The 19417-nt window shown below is 36.2% G+C and overlaps 1 protein-coding gene and 1 long non-coding RNA gene across 4 annotated transcripts in view; one reads left to right on the forward strand and one right to left on the reverse strand.

Annotated features, from left to right (window-relative positions):
• Nucleotides 1-19417, reverse strand: part of MYOM2 (myomesin 2) — a 78447-nt gene that overhangs the window by 25135 nt on the left and 33895 nt on the right. For 2 of the 3 annotated variants that reach the window (XM_038176556.2, XM_038176554.2), the window contains exons 15-24: nucleotides 18323-18450; nucleotides 14764-14947; nucleotides 11760-11934; nucleotides 10524-10645; nucleotides 9736-9756; nucleotides 8281-8468; nucleotides 5631-5757; nucleotides 1063-1241; nucleotides 772-886; nucleotides 31-187 (exon numbers count right to left, since the gene is read on the reverse strand). In XM_038176556.2, the coding sequence (XP_038032484.1) occupies nucleotides 31-187; nucleotides 772-886; nucleotides 1063-1241; nucleotides 5631-5757; nucleotides 8281-8468; nucleotides 9736-9756; nucleotides 10524-10645; nucleotides 11760-11934; nucleotides 14764-14947; nucleotides 18323-18450 (1396 nt within the window). The remainder of the gene's footprint in view (nucleotides 1-30; nucleotides 188-771; nucleotides 887-1062; nucleotides 1242-5630; nucleotides 5758-8280; nucleotides 8469-9735; nucleotides 9757-10523; nucleotides 10646-11759; nucleotides 11935-14763; nucleotides 14948-18322; nucleotides 18451-19417) is intronic. The other variant, XM_005012347.6, reaches the window with a different exon arrangement.
• LOC140002248 (uncharacterized) lies at nucleotides 5128-9650 on the forward strand. The gene is made up of 3 exons (XR_011808546.1): nucleotides 5128-5514; nucleotides 7649-7768; nucleotides 8561-9650. It is a non-coding gene; the product is annotated as an uncharacterized lncRNA (long non-coding RNA).

Below are 19417 nucleotides of genomic sequence, written 5' to 3' on the forward strand. Positions count from 1 at the left end.
GGTACTTTGATACAAACTTGCATGACTTACTGATCTCCTTCTGTTTCAATCTTATATTTATCAGAATCTTCAATCTCCTCATATGATTTACCCCACGCAAAATGAGATGCGTCTGTAGCTTCTTTGCACTCAAAAGCCAGGTAAATATTACCCTCATCATCCACACCTGAAAAGATTTCTTTCGTTCCTGCAAAATGGGAATCAAATCAAATGTCAAAGGTACATTTCTTTTTAGGGTTGCAATTCAGAAATGATGAAAGCCTATGCAGATTCTGTCCTTCTCCACTAATGTATATTGTTTTACTTGCATATATAGAAGAATGTTTGTCATATTCTGATTCAACATCACATTCTACCAACATTCTTACTCTGCAAACACAAAAAAAAAACATGCTAAAATATTAAAAACTTATTGAGAAACAAAGCTATAAAATGAAAGTGAATATGAGAATATGTAAACAAAATAATTTTATTATCAGTCTTGAAGTTTAAATAGACATGTAATGTTATCCTTCTTTTCATCCAGAACAAGTAGCACCTCTGTTTATGAAAAGAAAAACTAAAATAACTGATTATTAAAATATTTCCTGCAGTAAATAAAACAAGGCTTGGCAGTATCTCTGTACCCACAGAAGTTTTTCAAGTTTTAAGGCTAAGAGCTCCTGAACTCTCAAAATACTTATCTGCACTAAAATATCAAATCAGATTTATCAAATCCACTTCTAAGTATTTCAGTATTTTAGAAGTAGAGGAGATAAAACAGTTCATTACCTGGTTTTGCCTCAACAAGCACTGGTTCAGATACCTCAGACGACTTGCCTACCCCAGCATCATTCACTGCACGAACTTTGAACACATAGGTATGACCCTCATGTAAATCTGTGACCTTGAACAGGATAAAGATGTTGGTCAATATAAGAAAACAGTCTAAACTCTTTTGTTTAACTATATGAAGATGTTAGCAGAAGCATATATATATATATATTTATATCTTTGTTGTACTGAACCATGTGTTCTTAAAACTCAGTTTTGAATTAACACTAACTACAATGTAAATGTTACCTTAAAATAGCGCTGTGCAGTAGGTTTTTCATTAGCAGTGATCCAGTCCTCTTTATCTACTTCCTTATAGTCCACTAAATACCCAGTAATGGGGCTTTTGCCTTCATATACAGGAGCTTTCCACAGAAGAACCAGTGATGTGTTTCTCACTTCACAAACTGTGAGATCATAGGCAGGGCCTAAAATATTTCAAATATTGGAATTTCACTTCAATATAATAAACTTTTAAAAAGTAGAGATGGAAATACACAATTTTAGTTTTGTTTTTACTATGTTTGCTTTCAAATATCTCCTCCCATAGAATAAACTTTGTATATATGATATTGAGGCACACAGTAATACCTGCTTTATACGATGAGTGACATTAGTATTTGAAAGCATGCATTCTTAGCTGGATCTCAATAACTCCATTCTAAGGGAAAGTAATTCATCTGGAAAATCCATGAAGTTTAAAACTTTCCAACAAGGAACAGAGGTTTCTTGTGTATTATTTAATTATCTAGTCCCAAATCAAAGTTGCTTCACTGAGCTTAGACTCAGGTTCATAATTTAGCATCAGGATTTTTTTTTCTTGGTATACAGGAAACATGATCCTTCATAGTGGTCCAGAACCCACCAGTACAGTGGACTTGGGATCAGACTTCATGTGCCCTGGCAGAAAAGCATTTTTAATTGTGAGCTGAATAATGTTAGCCAAGAAGAACTTTTGAAAATAGTATCTGCTAGGAGACTTATTTACATCAAAAGCATTATGATGCTGTAGGAATAAGTGAGCATTCTTACTTTTGAAGCTATCAGTTAATGTTCTCACTACGATATTTTTCTCTCTTCCCTTAACTGTTTTACTGTTTTGGTTCCATTTAGTTTAACCTGAAGTATTAAAGTATTACTTTTTTTTTTCTTTTTTTTTTTACCACAGTCTTGATATTTATTTATATCTGTAGGCTATAAAGGCATAATCATATCCATTTACTACCATACTGACATCACCTGTGACACAGTACTGCTATTCATCCAAAGAATGTAGATGGGAGCTTGCCTCCTGGTAATTTAAATTTAGAGTGAGGAAAGATGAAAGTAGCTGAGACTTAAGGATATGCCGGTGTTGACAGTTAGGCCTAAATAAAGATAATACTTTTCCCTAGTAAATGTCTCATCATGTAAAACAAAGTAGAAAAACTTTACAAATAAACATGATTGCAATTGCAGCTTATATGATGTTAATTTGTGAGGAATGAATGTGAGATTTCTAAAGGTTGAAATGCAGCACATTACAGCAAAAACAGCAGGAGTTTCTCCATAGTGGATAAACACATTTCAGAAAAAAAAAAAAAAAAAAAAAAAAAAAAAAAAAAAAACATATGAGTACCTGCTGCAGGTCTTATGAGGTTAAATGTTAGATTTCTCCTGGAAAGACTGCAGTTTTCAGGGAACCTAAATTCTTCTCTCAGGGCTCTGGGAAAATCCCAACCTAAATGTCTATATAGCCAAAGATACTTAAATTTCCACTAGCAGATGCATCTGCTAGAAATCTAGACAGCAGAAGAAAAAATGTAATGAATTATGTTCTATTCTGAGGAGTCTGAGGCCACAGATATTCCTTTTTTTTTTTTTTTTTTAAAGTCATGTAAAATAATTCATTAGATATCATCGCTAGCTCACAGAGGCTCACAGATATACCTAAGACTGAAGTTCTGTAGAATGATGAAATAATAATGGGCTCTGGGCAAGGAATCCATCACTCACACTGGAAGTCTTGAAAGGAGTTTTGGTCATTCGAAGGAAGCCTCTCTTCCATATCAAAATGTGGAAGAATATTTTGTTGACACTGGGAGTATATTGAAGTCACATTACATTAGTCTTCGATATCTTTAGTCAGCCAGGGAAAAGGATCAGCCTCTTTCTTCCAGTCTTAAATCTCAAATATTTCTTTCTGCTGTTGCTAAGCCACTGTTTAAAAAAGGCTTGGGAAATATTTTAACAGGTTTGGATTTGGGGAGACAAGAGGGTTGTTTCCTTGTGGTATGTTTTAAGCAGGAAGGATGCAATACTCTGCTCAGCTGTTTCATAATGAGAACAATGTAATCAGCTAAGGAGCACAAAGGTCAGATTGTTCATTATGAAAATGAAAATTTCATTCTCTTCATTTTCTGAAAGTACCTTTTATTTTATTTCTTTATATATCATTTAAAATGAAGGATGAAGGATAATCTTCATTGGTTTACACTAGGCAATTTCACTGACATTTTCAAAACACTATAAATCACAGATCCTTTGTTTAAGGAAAATAATTGTTCCTCTGATGATGTATTTATACTAAATATTACAGAATGATAAGAAAATGTAATTAACACAGTGAGAGTTAAAGTCAAAAGATTAAACATTTTGTTATTGACAGCTTTGTCATATCATTAAATCCAGAAGATAAGATTTACAAACCCAGAGAAGAATTTAGTTAGAAAACATGGAGAACAACTCTCTGACAAGTGGTTTTGCAGAAAAGAATCTGGATATTAAAAAGAAGTAAACCCTAAACTTAGTATAACAGTGAAATATCTTTTTAAAAGACAAATAGAAAGGGATTTATAAACAGGAAGTCATTTTCACATGTGTGTAATTACTCTTTCTCTGCTCAGTATTGATAAATCTTTATTTGAAATACAGTCTCCAGTTTGTGTCTTTCTTCAAGAAAGACATGAACCAACACATTTATTTAGAGATGGGGAATACATGACCCAGGGGGAAACACTGCACAAACTGTTTTTTGTTAACTGAAGGGGAAAACTGGGGGTCTGATAAAGTTTTAAACACAGGAGGTCTGTTGCAAAAAGGAAAGGAACAGTATCTTCTTCACATCCTCTGTGGACTGGATGAGGAATAAAAAGGATTAAATTGCAAGAAGAAAGATTCAGGAATATCAGAAAAACTTTTGAATTGTAAGCACAGTAAGATTAGGAATAGATCCTGCCCAGAGACCCTGAACTTCCTTCATGGGTGGAAGTCTTTAAAGATGGATCAAGCAAGCCTCTGTCAACAGCTAGATAAGTATAGCTGATCCTGCATGGGGGCAAGGAGTCAAACTGGATGACATCTGAGGCTCTTCCGTAGTAAATGATTCTATTGTCTCACTGAATTATTTCTTGTTTCTGGTTCTAGGCAAGAAATACATTTTACATATAATAGAAAGGGAAAATGAAATTTTCTCACCTTCTTAAGCTAATTATGCCTTTTTGAAATAACTAAAAATTCCGGTAGTTTTACTAAAATAATTTAAGGCATTTGTTTCTGTTTTATAGAGAAAAAAACTGCATGAACATTTAGGCATGAAGCAGATGTGTGTAGGTGTCAGACAGATCCTGACTACTTAAACAGGTATTAGAATGGATCCTTAATTGTATTCTGTACCTCAGTGTCATAAATAGGATACATTTTAACAACACAGCTGTGTTTCACAGCATTTGGGGGAAAAGAAGATAGAAATACATAAATGCAGTAGGTGCCTGTGCTTCATTATGGGCATATATCACTATACATATCGAGACATCCTTTGTTTAGGAAAATCAGTACCAGACATCAGAACTAGTTTCAGCAACAGTGATGTTCAGCACTAGTGAGAGTGTTATGAAATAAGCATAGTGGCCCTCAAAAACCCTTTCACAAATTATTAACATAACTCAAGCACTACTGAGGGAAATCAATTCCCTAGATGTCTAAAATTTAGGAACAAATGTATATACTCATGAAATACCTAAAGATCAACTTTTTATCTGCTAGTGGTCTTGAATTCACAATATTTGTTGTTGTTGTTGTTTGTTTGTTTTGTTTTAAGAAGTTAGCATTGCAATTACCAGATTTGAGCTATATCTGTACTGTTAAACTACAAGCAACCTAAACACAGCTTTGAGTACCAGCACAGAATTGTTCCTACTATGCGGTTGTTAGCACATTTGTTCTAACACTTGGCTAATAACAATCTGTCAGGTAACACCTGGGTACAATCTGAGGTAATCACATAAATAAGGGAGCACGGTAGCTAAGGCTGTGAGAATTTAGTTGTAAGTTGTGAGGTATGTTGTGCTACTTGCCTATAGGCCATGAAATAGGCCCCTGCTGTGTCTTATTTATGAACAAAAACATAGTTTTGGGGTATGAAGCTCCTGAAATAGTCTTAATATACTGAAGTTATTGTCCTGGGTATAACACAAAAACAAAATATGTTGTACTGGTGAAGAGGGTAAGATGGACCTTATAGGTCTGGGGATAAAAACCTGACAGAAATGAAAACACACAATAAAGGCTGAAGACTTTCTGTTCTGATATGGGCAGTGAAAGAAGGTGATGCTCAGCAAGCTAAGTAAGGGTCACCCGCTTCTCAGAACATCCAATGTCATCAGTGGAGATATGGAGGCAGCTTTTAACAGGGGATCTTAGAAGCAGTGGTAAATTCAACCGGTAAGTATGGCAAGAATGAACCAAAAGACATCCAGCAGTTTGGCTGGAGCATTACGATGTCCGTGTTTTAAGGTCTTTATATTAAATTTAAATCCATGAGAAACTAATTAACTTACCAGGTTCTGGCATAGTCCAAGCTTTACACTTAAAATGCTCACTAGGATCTGAAGGTTGACCTATTCCAACTATATTTGCAGCAGCAATTTTGAATTCATAGAAGGCATCTTCTGTCAAATCTTCTACCTTTTTGGAGAAAACAAATCGATATTATCAAAAGCTATGTTTTACTGTGTTTAAATAAATGAAACACTTAAACATTTTGCCGTTATGTAATTCATTTTCGGGATTTACTGCTGTGCTTAGAGTACTGACAGGCTCTAATCTAGAGAGTTTTACTCTTAAACCAAACACGCTATAGAGGTCTAGGCTGTACTTCCATATGTCTGCCCCATCATCCTAAGAACAGCACTCAACATGTGGGCATGAGAGGTTGTAAAAGATTAGAACAAAGGTCCAGGGAGACTCACATAATGAATGGCCAGCTGCAGGTAATTAGAGAAGAGTGTTCTAAGATGAAATACCTTCTTTCACTACTTGTGAATGATTGTTCATAAGCCATTCACTTCAGGAAGAGTTCAAATGGTGTTTTGGTCTATAGAGGTTATAGTGGACTGACCAGGAAAGAGAGAAAAACAGGAAACTAAAGGAAAAGCCAATCCATTTAGTTCAGCAGTGTGCTGGTATAACACTGGGAGTCTTTCTTGCTGATTTTTTTCAGGCTTACGTGTCTTTTTCTTTACATTACCTACCATTACAAGATGAGGAAGTAGGTATGGAATCCATGCTATGCCTCTGCCAACGTCCCTAGTAAATGAACCTGGACTTTCCCAATGAGTCTATCACCACATCGCCATCTCAAATTTTGAGGTCAAGCTATGCAAGCTATAAGGCATGAGATTTTTGACACCCTGAGCACCTCCTTCCTTTACCAGACCACAATAAGCAAGTCTTCTCTGATTCAGTCCTCTGGGTAATTTTCCCAGAGTTTTATTTAATCATATATCTCAAGAGAAAGATGCATCTGTGGTCGGTACATCTAGTAGTAGTGAAACTGGACCGGTTTAAATTTTCATGAATAAATAAACTATGACTGTATTCTCTGGGAAAATAAAAGAGAGAGGATTTTAGTGTGATATTTTTTATGGGAACAAACATATGATGGGATAGTTATGTGAGGCAAGACCAAAGCAAACAAAATAAGCTAGGAAAAGCCAGGCAGTGATACAATTTAGATAGAATTTCCTGACAATAGAGAGCTATATAGTATAAATTACAAGAGACAACAACAACTCAGCTTGTAAATATGGTTTTGAAAACCCAGATTATTACAGAAAGAATGTCTGTGGGTTCCCATAGAATTATTTAATCAGAGAAGGTTACACTTTAGTGATTTCCTGGTGCTGTACTGTGTATCTGAGGGTTCTCTCTGCTTGCAGTATCATAAATATTCTGTGCTACTAAAAACTATCTTCCTTTTATTTCCCTTCAGTATTTCAGATTCCAGTCCATCAAAATAATGTATGAAGATGCACCTTCGGGCACAAATACAGCTACTAGCAGGACTGAGATTTAAATATCATATTAATTAAACTCTGAATGGTTTCCCTTAATTTACATTACTCATTTGTTTACAAATGCATTAAACAGTGAAAATATTTGGAAAGCATTGCGTATCATTGCCCTTTTGAGCCTATCCTATCCATCCTTTTTTTGTTTCTCACAATCCATGCTCCACCTGCTATGTCAGAGATGCTAGTTATAAACTCAGTCAAAAGCACTCATACACCTGAGTATTGCCAACTGCCTTCTATGCATGAAATATTCCTCCTGAGCTCACCTGAAGCATTTTCTACTTTAGCATCAAATTTCTGCTAAAGACCTGCTTCTGCCCTGGCATTTATGGAAAAGTTAGTGGCTTGCAAAGATAATTTTAAGAAGCATTTTTTGGAAAAAAAAAAAAAATCTGATTGTTTAACTTAACAAGCATCATATTGATTTTATCATATTGATAATCAGTATCATATTGATATTAATTACTTGCTATATCCTATCTTATTAATCTTTCTTCTTGCAGGTTAATATCAGAAATTTCCTGTTAAAAAACATTCGGCACATAAGAGCTACCAGAAATAATTTATTTCAAAACTAAAATTATTGACCTAGTACTCTGGAAAGGAGGATAGCAGACATAATGGTAAGTTTATCAATATACTCCCCTTTCCATTTGCAAGCAAAAGTTGAGAGAAAGAGCAGAGCCCATTACATTCCAGCCCATCTCCATTTCATTTTCACATCTCTAGTCCTACAGGCAACATGGTAATCTGTCCTGATAATTTTTTCTTCCATCTTTTCTCTGCAAGTGATTACAGTGGTGATACACGTAGTATTCATTAATGAATACAGTTTATTAAGCATTCCATAGCTTATCTTGTCCTTTGTAAGAAATGTGCTTCACAACTATTTCTTCAACAGTTTCCTCATCTAGATGGAAATACTGGTCTTTGAATTTCATAGCAACAGATGTCACTGATTTATGATATCTCCAGCCCAGTTTTTAGGCTTTTTGCACTCCAAAATACACTGTGGGAGGGCCTGTTTGTATTGCAGTAAATAAACTTTAAATAATTTACCTGTAAGAAAGCAGAACTCTGCCAAAAGTGAAGAAATAGCACAAGTCCAGAAAGTTAAGGATTAAAAAATACCAACCGTATAAATTGTTCGGGTAATAAGGGAAGAATTGACTTCATGCCAGTTTTGATGGTTAGCTTCCCGTTTATCCATATAATAACCAAGGATTGGGGAACCTCCACTGTACTTCGGTGCTTTCCAGCCAAGGGTCATTGAATGACCATCACAGTTCAGAAGCGTAATACCATGAGGATATGATGGGCAAGCTATAAGGAAATAAGCATCCTGAGAGTTAGGACAGTCTAAAACACTGCAGTGTAGTTGTAAAGTTGCTAACAAACATTAATTTTGTCTCCAGGCATAAATGTGGAAGCTCCTGTATGAAACATCTGCCTAATGTGCTGCCCTCTCAGGAGACAGTAAGAAGGAACTAGTGAAGACCTTTGGTACTGGAAATGGTAATGCCAGCAAAAGGGTCTCCAGACCAGATTTTATGCTGGAAGATTGAAATGGGTCAGAAGACATCTTCCTGCTAAGAAGCAAATAAACTAATCAAATTTTGGAATACATTAAGAATCGATCAATAAAAAATGCCTATGAGTTTAAATGAAGTGAAGTCATATGACTGTCTATGGCCTTCATGTTTTTTCCCTCCTATCCCCATATTACAAGCCTACTATAGACTAAGAGTTCTATCTGCCTTTTAAGGAATAGAAAATATTTAGGCTTTCATTGGCTTAACCTATCTTAAACAGAAAAGACATTTTTTTCTTGAGTCTACTCCTACCTGTAGCAGAAGCATAAATTCCATGTAGGCAGCTTCCTATGAAGAGAAGTGTTTTCCTGAGCTGGTTTTTAGACCTATTGAACTGGCAAACACCCTTTCTAGCAAGCACCATTTTGTATTTGCTGTCTGTGTATGACAGTTTGCCAGAAAACATGCCTTTCTTGCCCTGTTGTGCTACAGTCAGTACAACCTAAGGTCCTGCACTTAAAGCTCATCTGATCTTTTCAGTTAAATTGCCAGTATAACTTGAGACAATGTGACTTTCCTCATAAAGAATATAGAGGGTATGTTAATAAAGACCTTAACACAGACCCTGGTCTTGTAGCTGTACTAGTGACCAGCATGAGAACAGATAGTAATCAGCAGAAATAATCTTTTTGTTCTTCTTTTTTCAAATGTGGTGACTCTCAGAGGCCATACAACATGGCCTTTGCAATTACTAGCACTTCTTTGCAACTAAGAAGGAACACAGCAAAGTCCATAAACATCCTTAAAATAATACTGCAGAAATATTCTTTCCATGCAAATGTAAGTCACTTATAAATAGTTGTGCGAAATTCCTGTTAAGGCTACTGAAACAGATTAAAGCCATTCACATCCCATAAGTGTTTATAAGATCCATGTGCTTAGTGTTTGGTGACATACCCCATGCAACTCTCATTTTCAAAACACACAGTGACAAATCAAAAGGTGTGAATGCATTTATGACTGAGTGACAGACATAAACGTGTTTGTGTCCCACCTACCCATATGAGACACACTTCGTCCTAAAAAAAATTGAAGAGTAGGTTTGTCAGTAACATCTCAATTGGAGTTATTAAGGCACTCTCTAAGAGCTCTTCTGAATTATAAAACTTTTAGAGGTATTTCTGACAAGGATGCTTGTTGGTTATCTTCTATAAGATATGGAGGCTATTCAGAGAGTGGAAAGTTGTTCCATGTTAAGTTATTCAGTAAGAAACTGAAACTGTGCAGAAATGAAAATTGGACAATAGAAACCCAGATCTGTGTTCTAAGTATTTTTCAGCCTTTCACTCAGAACATATCATTCCCACTGAAGGTAGAATAGTGGATTGTTCATACACTGAAATTTTGTTTGCAGGGTACAAGTGCAGGTAGACTATTCTCTGATCTAGAGCAGCCAAATGCAATTTTCTATTTGGTCTAGCCACACAGTAATAAAGTCTCCTAAAACTCTTCTAAATGCAGCAAATTCCATACTATATTGATTTTCACCACTCCAAGTCACCCAGAATCTACTGTCTTAATCAAGTTTATTTCTTACAGCTGAGGAGCCAAAGGCAGCCTGAGCATTAGAGTGAATCTGACCCAATACTTCTAATAGACTTTATGAATAGCTTTTTTTTTTTTTTTTTACATCATCTTTTCTTTGTGGAACAGTTACATGCCAGAGCATAAACTTCACTGAGGAGATGTGCTCCAAGGCTGCAAAATAAGACCAAAGGTGCTGGTTGCTGAAAATAGGTCACTCATCAAAGAAACATGAGACTGAGTTGCATAGAATCATACTTACTGAGGGCTGCCTGTACTTTTATAGCCTCTGACTCCTGTGAGTTTTCACTGAATCCTACAGCATTCACAGCTTTCACACGGAAGATGTACTGTTCACCAGTTTCTAAACCATGAACAACAAACCTGGGTTAAAAGAAAAAAGAAATGCATCGCATATTAACATGGTTCTGATAAGATATAGTCTGCTGTAACATGAAATCTTGGCAACAATAAGCTCAACTTCATGAATGCTTCACAAAGGAAATTTTTTCCAGCAGGAAAACTGTAATACAATTATATGAGTTAGTACAATATAATTGGATGGGCCACTGGAACAAAAGTCATAGAACTCATATTAAATGGATAGTGCTGATCTACTGGGTAGCATCATGTAAACTATAGTACATTTCATCTGAACTTTGGCTCGACAAACTCCAATCTATTCTTTTGTCACTTTGTTTTCATATCAACTACCCAAAATAGCTTTCAGTTATATTCTGAGGTTCTGGGCAATTACTGTCACATTGGAATAGTCAGAACTATCCTATTGTAGGATGTGTTTACCTATGAATAAATGTTTTTTCTTATTTTTATGCTGTCCCAATCCCTTTGACCAAGGACTTTTCTGCTTCTCATGCTGCCCTGCCAGCAAGGGGGCTGAGGGTGCACAAGGAGCTTAGAGGGGAAACAGCTAGGACTGCTGGCCAAGGCTTACCAAAGGGATGTCTCACACCATGTAGCATCATGGTGAGCAATAAAATCTGGGAGTGTTGGCCAGAGAGGCTGCCATTGCTTTAGGACAGGCTGGACATTGGTCAGCAGGTGCTGAGCAACTGCATTATTCATCACTTGCTTTGCACGTTCTATTATTATTATTATCATCATCATTATAATTTCTCTTCCTTTTCTGTCCCATTAAACTTTATGTATCCCAACCCACGAGCTTTTATTTTTTTTCCCTCATGATTCTCTCCCCCATCCCACTCAGGGGAGGAAGATGCTTAGCTGTCTGCTGGGTTAAACCACAGCAGTCCCCTCTCCTTCTCACATGCTTTCTCAAGTGCATCAGGTTTGTTCACCCCAGGGGGAAGTCTGCCCAGCAATCTGAAAAGTCTAGCTCCAAGAAACTGCAGACTATTTTTCATCACATTCATTCAACATCCGCCTCCCATCATAACACCATTGCTTAACACATAAAGTGGATTAAAATTAACTACAGTTCTCAATCCTCCCCAAAATACAGAAGTATTGTCAATACCTGTTATATTTAATAGGTTTATGGTTACTAGGTTCCCAGTGATTTGATCCCACCACAGAATAGTCAATATAGTAGCCATACAAATCCTCTTCATGTTTTGGTTTATCCCATTGAACTACAACTGATGTTTTTGTATTCCTTGTGGCCACTACCCGACCAGGTGCAGATGGGACAACTAAGAAAAAGAGAAAGACATGTACTGTTATGGAACACATCAAAATAAAAATAAGTACATACAATGCTGTATACTGTTACTATGCTTAACCACTTTAACTATGATTTATCCTACCATGTCAACATTTCTACATTAATTATATTCTAGTGTATTTGTTTTGCTAAGTCACTTGTCTGGATACTTCTGTATGAGTGCTTATAAATGTATTTATTTTCCAGTTGTTTACTTACAGTAAATTTAGTCTAAGCTGATAGGCTTCCTACAAGTCTGATTTTATACAGATTTTTTGAAGCGTGAATTATAAGGGAACATATTTTCAAATATCAGTGTGGATGAAGGTATGAAAATGCTCTCTCAAATATTCTTTCTCAAATATGAAGTTTATATATAGTTCCTGTAGCACTACTACATCAGTAAAAAATGCACTTAAACTGTAAAGGTACAAATATCATGAGAGTTAGGAAATACCACCTGTCAGTCAACTAATGATGATGGCAATTCAGAAAAGGCCAACTTTTCAGGACAACTTTAAGTGTATGTTTGAATACTAAGTGGTTAGCTAAACTTAGCAAGATGGATTTCACAGAAGCATTGGAATATTGGTTGGAAGGGATCTTAGGGGGTCACCTAGCCCACCCTGTCACCAGGTGAAACTATCACCAGCACAAAGCCAGATAAGTCATGGCTTTGTCTGAGTCTCACAAACTTACGACAATGGAGATTTCACAGCTTTCCTGCATAACCTGTCCTAGCATTGCGCTATTGCACCTTTTTCACCAGGCAAGTACTGTCAAACCTTAATCTTCTAAACTACAGTTTATGGCTGTTGCCTTGTATTTCATCATCTGGCACTGCTGAGATCAGTGTGGTACCACCATCTTTTTAAGTGACCACTCTAAACAAACCCAGCTACCTTGACTTCTCTGCAGGTCACAACCTCTGGGACCCTGGCCATCTTGGTTGCTATCCACTGGAACTCTTAGTTTTTCAGTCCCAAAAGAATACTTACATAATATTATAATATATAAATACACAGTACAGCAGTAAGGCTGTAATATCAAGTGGGAAGTGGGTTCAGCTTGAGATAAAGGTACCTACATTTAGGAGTTTGTGTGTGTGTCTACAAGCACATGTTCTTAAGCAGGCATTATAGTCAAAGTTCTAGGGCTTAATTCAGTTACTTAAATTCATTTACTACCATTTTAGAGCATCTGAGCCTTCTTCATGGAGTTGGCAATATGACTCAGGAGATACTGAACACCTGCACCCCTCTGAAATGGCAGTCTGAAAGCATTTCAAAAGATGTCTGCTTGGGCAATTAAACTGAGCCTCAGATCAGTGGTTGGCAGAGCGCTTGAAAGGATTCATCTCACCCTGATGTAAATACCCCGTAGCTGGTCAGCCAATTTATCCTCCAGGCTCCACTCACCACAGTGAAAGGAGAGACATCCCAAGCACCTGAAGATGCCTACATGGAGATACTTAAATCCGGATGTCAATCTCAAATCTCATCCACTTTTACCACTCAAGTCAATTGTCTAGTACTAAGTGTCATTTTGGATGGCCTAGCATAACCTTTCTGCCCTCTAGTTTCTGCTCAAAAGAGAGAGCCACCCATAACTCACGTGTTATGTTTGGCAGCCCCATGAAGTTGTCTCAGCTACCCTCAGGAATGTCAAATGGCACTGTGTGCCAGCTACTAAATGAAGCCATGTGTGTCTGATGCATTTTAGCTCAGGTGGTTAACTCCATCTCTGAAAGTACTCCTACAGTTTCTCTTCAAAATACAACCTTCTCTTTCTGCTTTCAAGTATGACTACTATTTATTCAAAATGTTTTTTTGTGTTAACCCCTAAGGGGTAGTCTATTTTCTGTACTAAGTTAAATAAATACAGTATTTTTCTTCCCTACCTTGGGGAATGTTGAACAGTTTAAATAATTTATACGCATTAATGAAACATCAAATCAAGAATACATAAAAGCAAAACATAATTTTGTTTCATTTTGCATAGTTACAGATCAAAAGCTAAAGGCAATGGACTACATTTTTTTAAAATTATGATAAATATTAAGAAGTTTACATCTAGCGATATTTAGTGCACTATGGGTATATCAGATACTGTGTTCATTTCTTACATTTTTAGCAAGTGCACTAATAAGACATGCTCTGAAAGTGATAGATGTCAATATATGGGGCTGTTGTCTGTGACCTTTGCTAAATTGCAAAAGTACATCAAATATTTGAGATACACATTGAATAACCACTCCCTACATTTTCATTTGCATACTTGAATGTGGCCCCGAAATAAACACTTCATTTTCATTTAGAATTTTACCGCTGAATATGAAGATGTATCTTCCCCCATCACTGAAATCTACTCATCTGCATGCCACAGGAATTCTGCACCAACAGTAACTTTCAACTTAGAATACTAAGGAAGAAAGGAAAGGCTACCTTAACTAGCTAAAAGTGTGGGGAATTAGGTACTATATAATTACCTGAGCCAGACAATACAATTACGTAAGTTAGCAATTAACACATATTATCTTATTTTTTGACAAGTCATATTAGTAGAGCACTCTGAGGAATGACTAACTAAAATTAATTTAACTGTTTAACAATTACTGATCTTAGAATGGAGACTTATGATCATTATGAAAATTTTTGTATGTTTCTAAAATTTAACATCTTGGTATTTTTGAAATTCAAAATGAATTTGATTACTATTATTGTAATTATACTAATCTAATTATAAGGAGAGTTGTCTATTTACATTTTGTACAATATCAATTGTATTTAATATTAATGCCTTATGATTAATGCCTTACCAACAGTATCTTGTGGTTGAATAGGTTCTGTGATTTCAGATGGATCACTGATGCCATGCTTGTTTGCTGACACAACTCGAAAGACATATGGTTTTCCTTCTGCAAGGTCAAATACTGCGTAGCGAGGAGATTTTACAGCAACCTGTGCGTTGACTCTTTGCCAGCTTCCACTGCCAACCATGGACTACAGAAGAAAAAAAAAAAAAGCTGAAAATCACTTCTGGGAACTGTCAAAAAGTGAACATATTGCTATATTGCATACTGTCATGAATTTACTCATGAATTAAAGGAGAAGGATCATTCTCAAATGCCTCACTTTAGCATATGCAAATTTTCATAGCTCATGCATTCAAATTCTCTACAATAAAGGTCTGAGGGCTTCACTGTCTCCCTGTTTGCCTAGACTTTGGTATATGTATTCTTGTACATATAGCTAACCTTCAGCTAGGACCATGACTGTTACCCATGACTGGTTCCAAGAGTTACTCTCATGTTCTGCAAAATTTACTTGAACACTCAAAGATTCAGTATAAAGCAAGCCCTAATCCAGATTTAGCAAAAAGGTAGGGAGGGGCATGTTACATGGACTTTACTCACTGACATATCTTTATGTACTCTGTTATGTAAAGTTGTGTCTCTAAAGCATTCATCAAATGAAATAATTACTTTTGAATATTCTCTGTTGTACTGCTTTTGGTATAGTAGCTGAGCTAATTAGCATCATAACTGTACATAGAAGAGAGCCAGCAAATCAGCACTCTGGGAGAATTATGTTGTCCATTAGATCCCCTGGATAATCTCTTGGCCCAAAACAAAAATTAGTCATGGTGTATTTCAGAGATTTTAGTAAAACTCAAGTGCCCAATAAACAGCTTAAATAAAATTACCTTCTGACACAGTAAGGTGCATAAAAATTAAATTTTCATAAGTTTTGGAACAGAGAGTCCATGAACAAAGTCTGATAGATTTTAAACTTCTTACAGAAGGAGCAATGTTTCATGGCACCTGTGAAACTACCCTGTATATAATGAGGCCTACTCTAGATAAATAATGAAAAGGTAAACAGCTGGAGCCCATATATCAAGATCTTTTCCATAGATACTGAACTCACCTACTGTTCTCAATAGCAAAAAGGAAATGTAACTTTCATTTTCTTCATTAAACAGAAGATGGAATATACAAAAACATCATTTTGCCATATATTTTACTTTCTAGTATAAAAAACATTAATTTTTACATTTCAGCTTCACAGATACATGAATCAATATCACATTTTACTCTGTAGTTTGATTTGATTTATCTGTTAAAGAATGCTTTAAAGTAACGTTGCTATTCAGCATGGAGAACTCAGTTTCAATTTATGTTTCTTGAGGCTTTTAAAAACTCTTTTTGTTCCTCAACACTGAGACTTCTTTATTTGAAATATATTAATTAGAAATCATGATTTCCTAAATTAACAAATGACTGTGAAAAGCAAATAATAATAAAAAAAATTTAAAAAAAAATAAAACAACCCAAAAAAAATTCACCTATGAACTGATTGGGCTATTCATATATATAAGCTATTTATATGTCAAAGGATTTTAGAGTCAGGTATTAATTAGTATAATGAACCTTTTTTTCCTAATAATAGCCTTTTACTCCTCATTCTCAGTTTCCCTCAGTAAGTTTGGCATTTAATTAAGATTCATTTGTTCCTCATTGCCACTTCAGTATAGTGTTTCTGAAGCTATATAAAGCTATTCCTGTAAAACATGCAGATACATAAATTTTCTAATTCATACGTAGACTGAAATTCAGCTATGTGTAGGTATCCTCAGTAGACATTTACATCTGAGCTTTTCATTTTGATGAAATCTGATTCTGAAAACAAATAGGTATTTTCAGGCCACACTTCATCCAACAGTAGTCTTCTAACACAGGATACCCGAATCATTACAGAAAGTTCCAGTTTCTGTTTCATCTCTGTAGGAAAGTGTAGGTAACTAGCTCAGATGTACAATTCTAAATTATAGGCAGATAAAGTTAGAATAAATCTTGTACTTGCTGTCAGATTGTGATTGAAAGCATGCTCCTGATGAAGGGCATGTTACTTTTATTGTCTTTTTTTTTTTTTTTTTCCCTAGAGTCAGTGACCAAAACTTCCCTTTTGGTTGATGTATAAATACAAGACAAAGAGATGGTTCAAAATGCTTAATTTAGTTGGCATGAAATTTATAGATAAGAGCAGATGTATACAAGTAGGAATAAATATAAAGAAACAATGATATGATATTGTGTGGCATAGAGAGAAAATAAGATACTTATTTAAATGGAATAATTTCTTACCATTAGTTTTCCTGAATATGAAAGACAGAGTGGGAGAAATCATAAATATGCCTAGTGGAAAATCTAACTAGCGAGTGGACTTCACTTTACCCTTAATATTTCAACACCCAGCAGGTAATGGATGCTGAATACAGTAGAGATAGGATATGAAGGGTTTTGGAATTGGGGATTTTGATGTGACTGAGAAGAAAAAGGCAAGATGGTGAGCTGCAAAAAGTGGGGTGATGTGCACAAAATGGTTAGCTAAGAAATGAACTTCAAAGGAATGTGTTGAACAGTTGTGAGAAAAAAAAAAAAGTGTAGTAAGGATCTGCTGACACAATATTCAACATGGAAACTGAACGTGTGGCAGTTTTATGGACAGTATCACTGTCCATGGATCATTAAGAGAGGGCATATGCTAGATCCATCATTCATAAAAACTAAGTATAGCTTGGCATGTAAGAGTTTTAGAGGTCAGGTATGAGGCCCATTTTACTTACTGAAGTGATGGGCAAACTTTGGAGCAAGGCGGAAAGATTACGACCTCTGGCTGCAATTCAACATATTTAATTTACGCACCTGGCACAGAGACAGATTTAGCTAAATCTTAGTAGCCTAGATGGGAGAAGAACAAGCCTCTCCTACTGTCATCATCCAAGTTCCCTATCAAGTCTAGGGGATGAAAAAGGCTGCCAGAAAGACTACCGGGGAGCAGTGAACCTGAGACAGACATCTGCCTCTCTACTAGCCTTTTAGGGAATAAACTGGAAATATCAGGTTATAGCACAGGGTGCAGTAAGCCTGCAAAAAGAACAGTGAGAATCAAGCTATGAGTCACTGATTATTCCTTGCTCTACTGCAGGACTACCATAACATTCCTTGTAATACAGGTAAACAGCAAACTGGAAGTCTTGCCTGTAGGGATGTGAAATCAAAGACTTTTTATTTATTTATTTATTTTCCATTAAACTGCTACCTTACACACATAGTTTGTTCTCATTTTAGCCAGTAACAAGCAAATTGCACAGGGGTATCCTTTTCCCTGGACCTTGAATTTCAATATTCATTAAATCATGTAATATGACATTTGATTGTCCATGCCTATCTAACATCTCATTACCAGATCCTGTGAGACCTCAGAAAGTGTTAGTTTTATTGCTCATTCTGCAGTTCTAAAAATGAGTTGAATATAATTGCATGTGGCAATGAAACCCCTCATAGCTGAATGCCTTTGTGCAGTACAATGTACCTTCTCAATGAAGTACGTCAATGGCTCCCTGCCACGGGGAACAGGTGGATCCCAGCTGAGTACAACATATGTTTTGCTGATTTCTGAAGCATGTACATTGGTGGGAGGGCCTGGAATCTGAATATCGCCTGGAAGAGTAATAAATGTAGCGAGTGTTAAACAGCAGATTAACCTCAGGGTCAGCTTTTACGCTACAGCCCACTCTGCAGCACAGTGCTCAGCTAGGACATCATCCATGCAGTCCACTTGCTCACTTCAGCTCCATTTTGAGGAATGAAGTATCAGCATTAAAAGTTAGTTATTTACTTTTTCAGCTAAAGTTAAATATGCCCCTGAAAAGCTGTGCATTTGTCACACATTTTTTTCCTTTGATCACGTTTGAATTACTTTTATCTGCTGGGCAGAAAGCCTTGGAAAAAAACTCTCCACTATATGCCAATAAGATATATTTTTTGATCAAAGACAGAATTCCAATGTGGCATTACAAGAACTTAGGCTAGAAGATACCTGCAAGGGAAGTACAGTAAGGAGAAGAACAACAGAAAAGGAAACAGAACCTATTAACAATATAATGTGATGTGATTATATGATAATATAATGTAGACAGCTAGCACAGTCTAAAGCACTTCTAAAAAACATGGATAGGAGGCAGACAAATGTCACCAGCCCTTTGGTGACTCCATCAATTGGAGTGGCCTAACCAACCCCCCCCCCCTCCTTACTTGCTCTACAGTGCTACCAGCAAGGTGAGGCAGGACCTGCATGCCAGGCTGGAGGCAGTCAGCACGGCTGTTCATATCATCCACAGTCACTCACAGCAGCATGAGAAGAAGCCAGTTTCCCTACCAGTGGGATTACAATGGTGTAAAGCAGCACTACATAGGAATGGCTCGGGACAGTGAGAAACAGCTTCAGGTAGAGCTACACAGCTCTGAAGAAGCTTATTCTTGGTAATAGTTCAGAAATAGCAATTCAGCAGATACCTTCAATTTTTTTTTTTTTGTTTGTTTACAATGGAGAAAGCAAAAAGTTTCTTGAGGCAAATTTTGTCACTTCCTTATGTTAATAGGGAGCTTATGTCCCCTAAATGGTCAG

This window comes from Anas platyrhynchos, chromosome 3, assembly GCF_047663525.1.
Source record: "Anas platyrhynchos isolate ZD024472 breed Pekin duck chromosome 3, IASCAAS_PekinDuck_T2T, whole genome shotgun sequence".
Taxonomy (NCBI): Eukaryota; Metazoa; Chordata; class Aves; order Anseriformes; family Anatidae; genus Anas; species Anas platyrhynchos.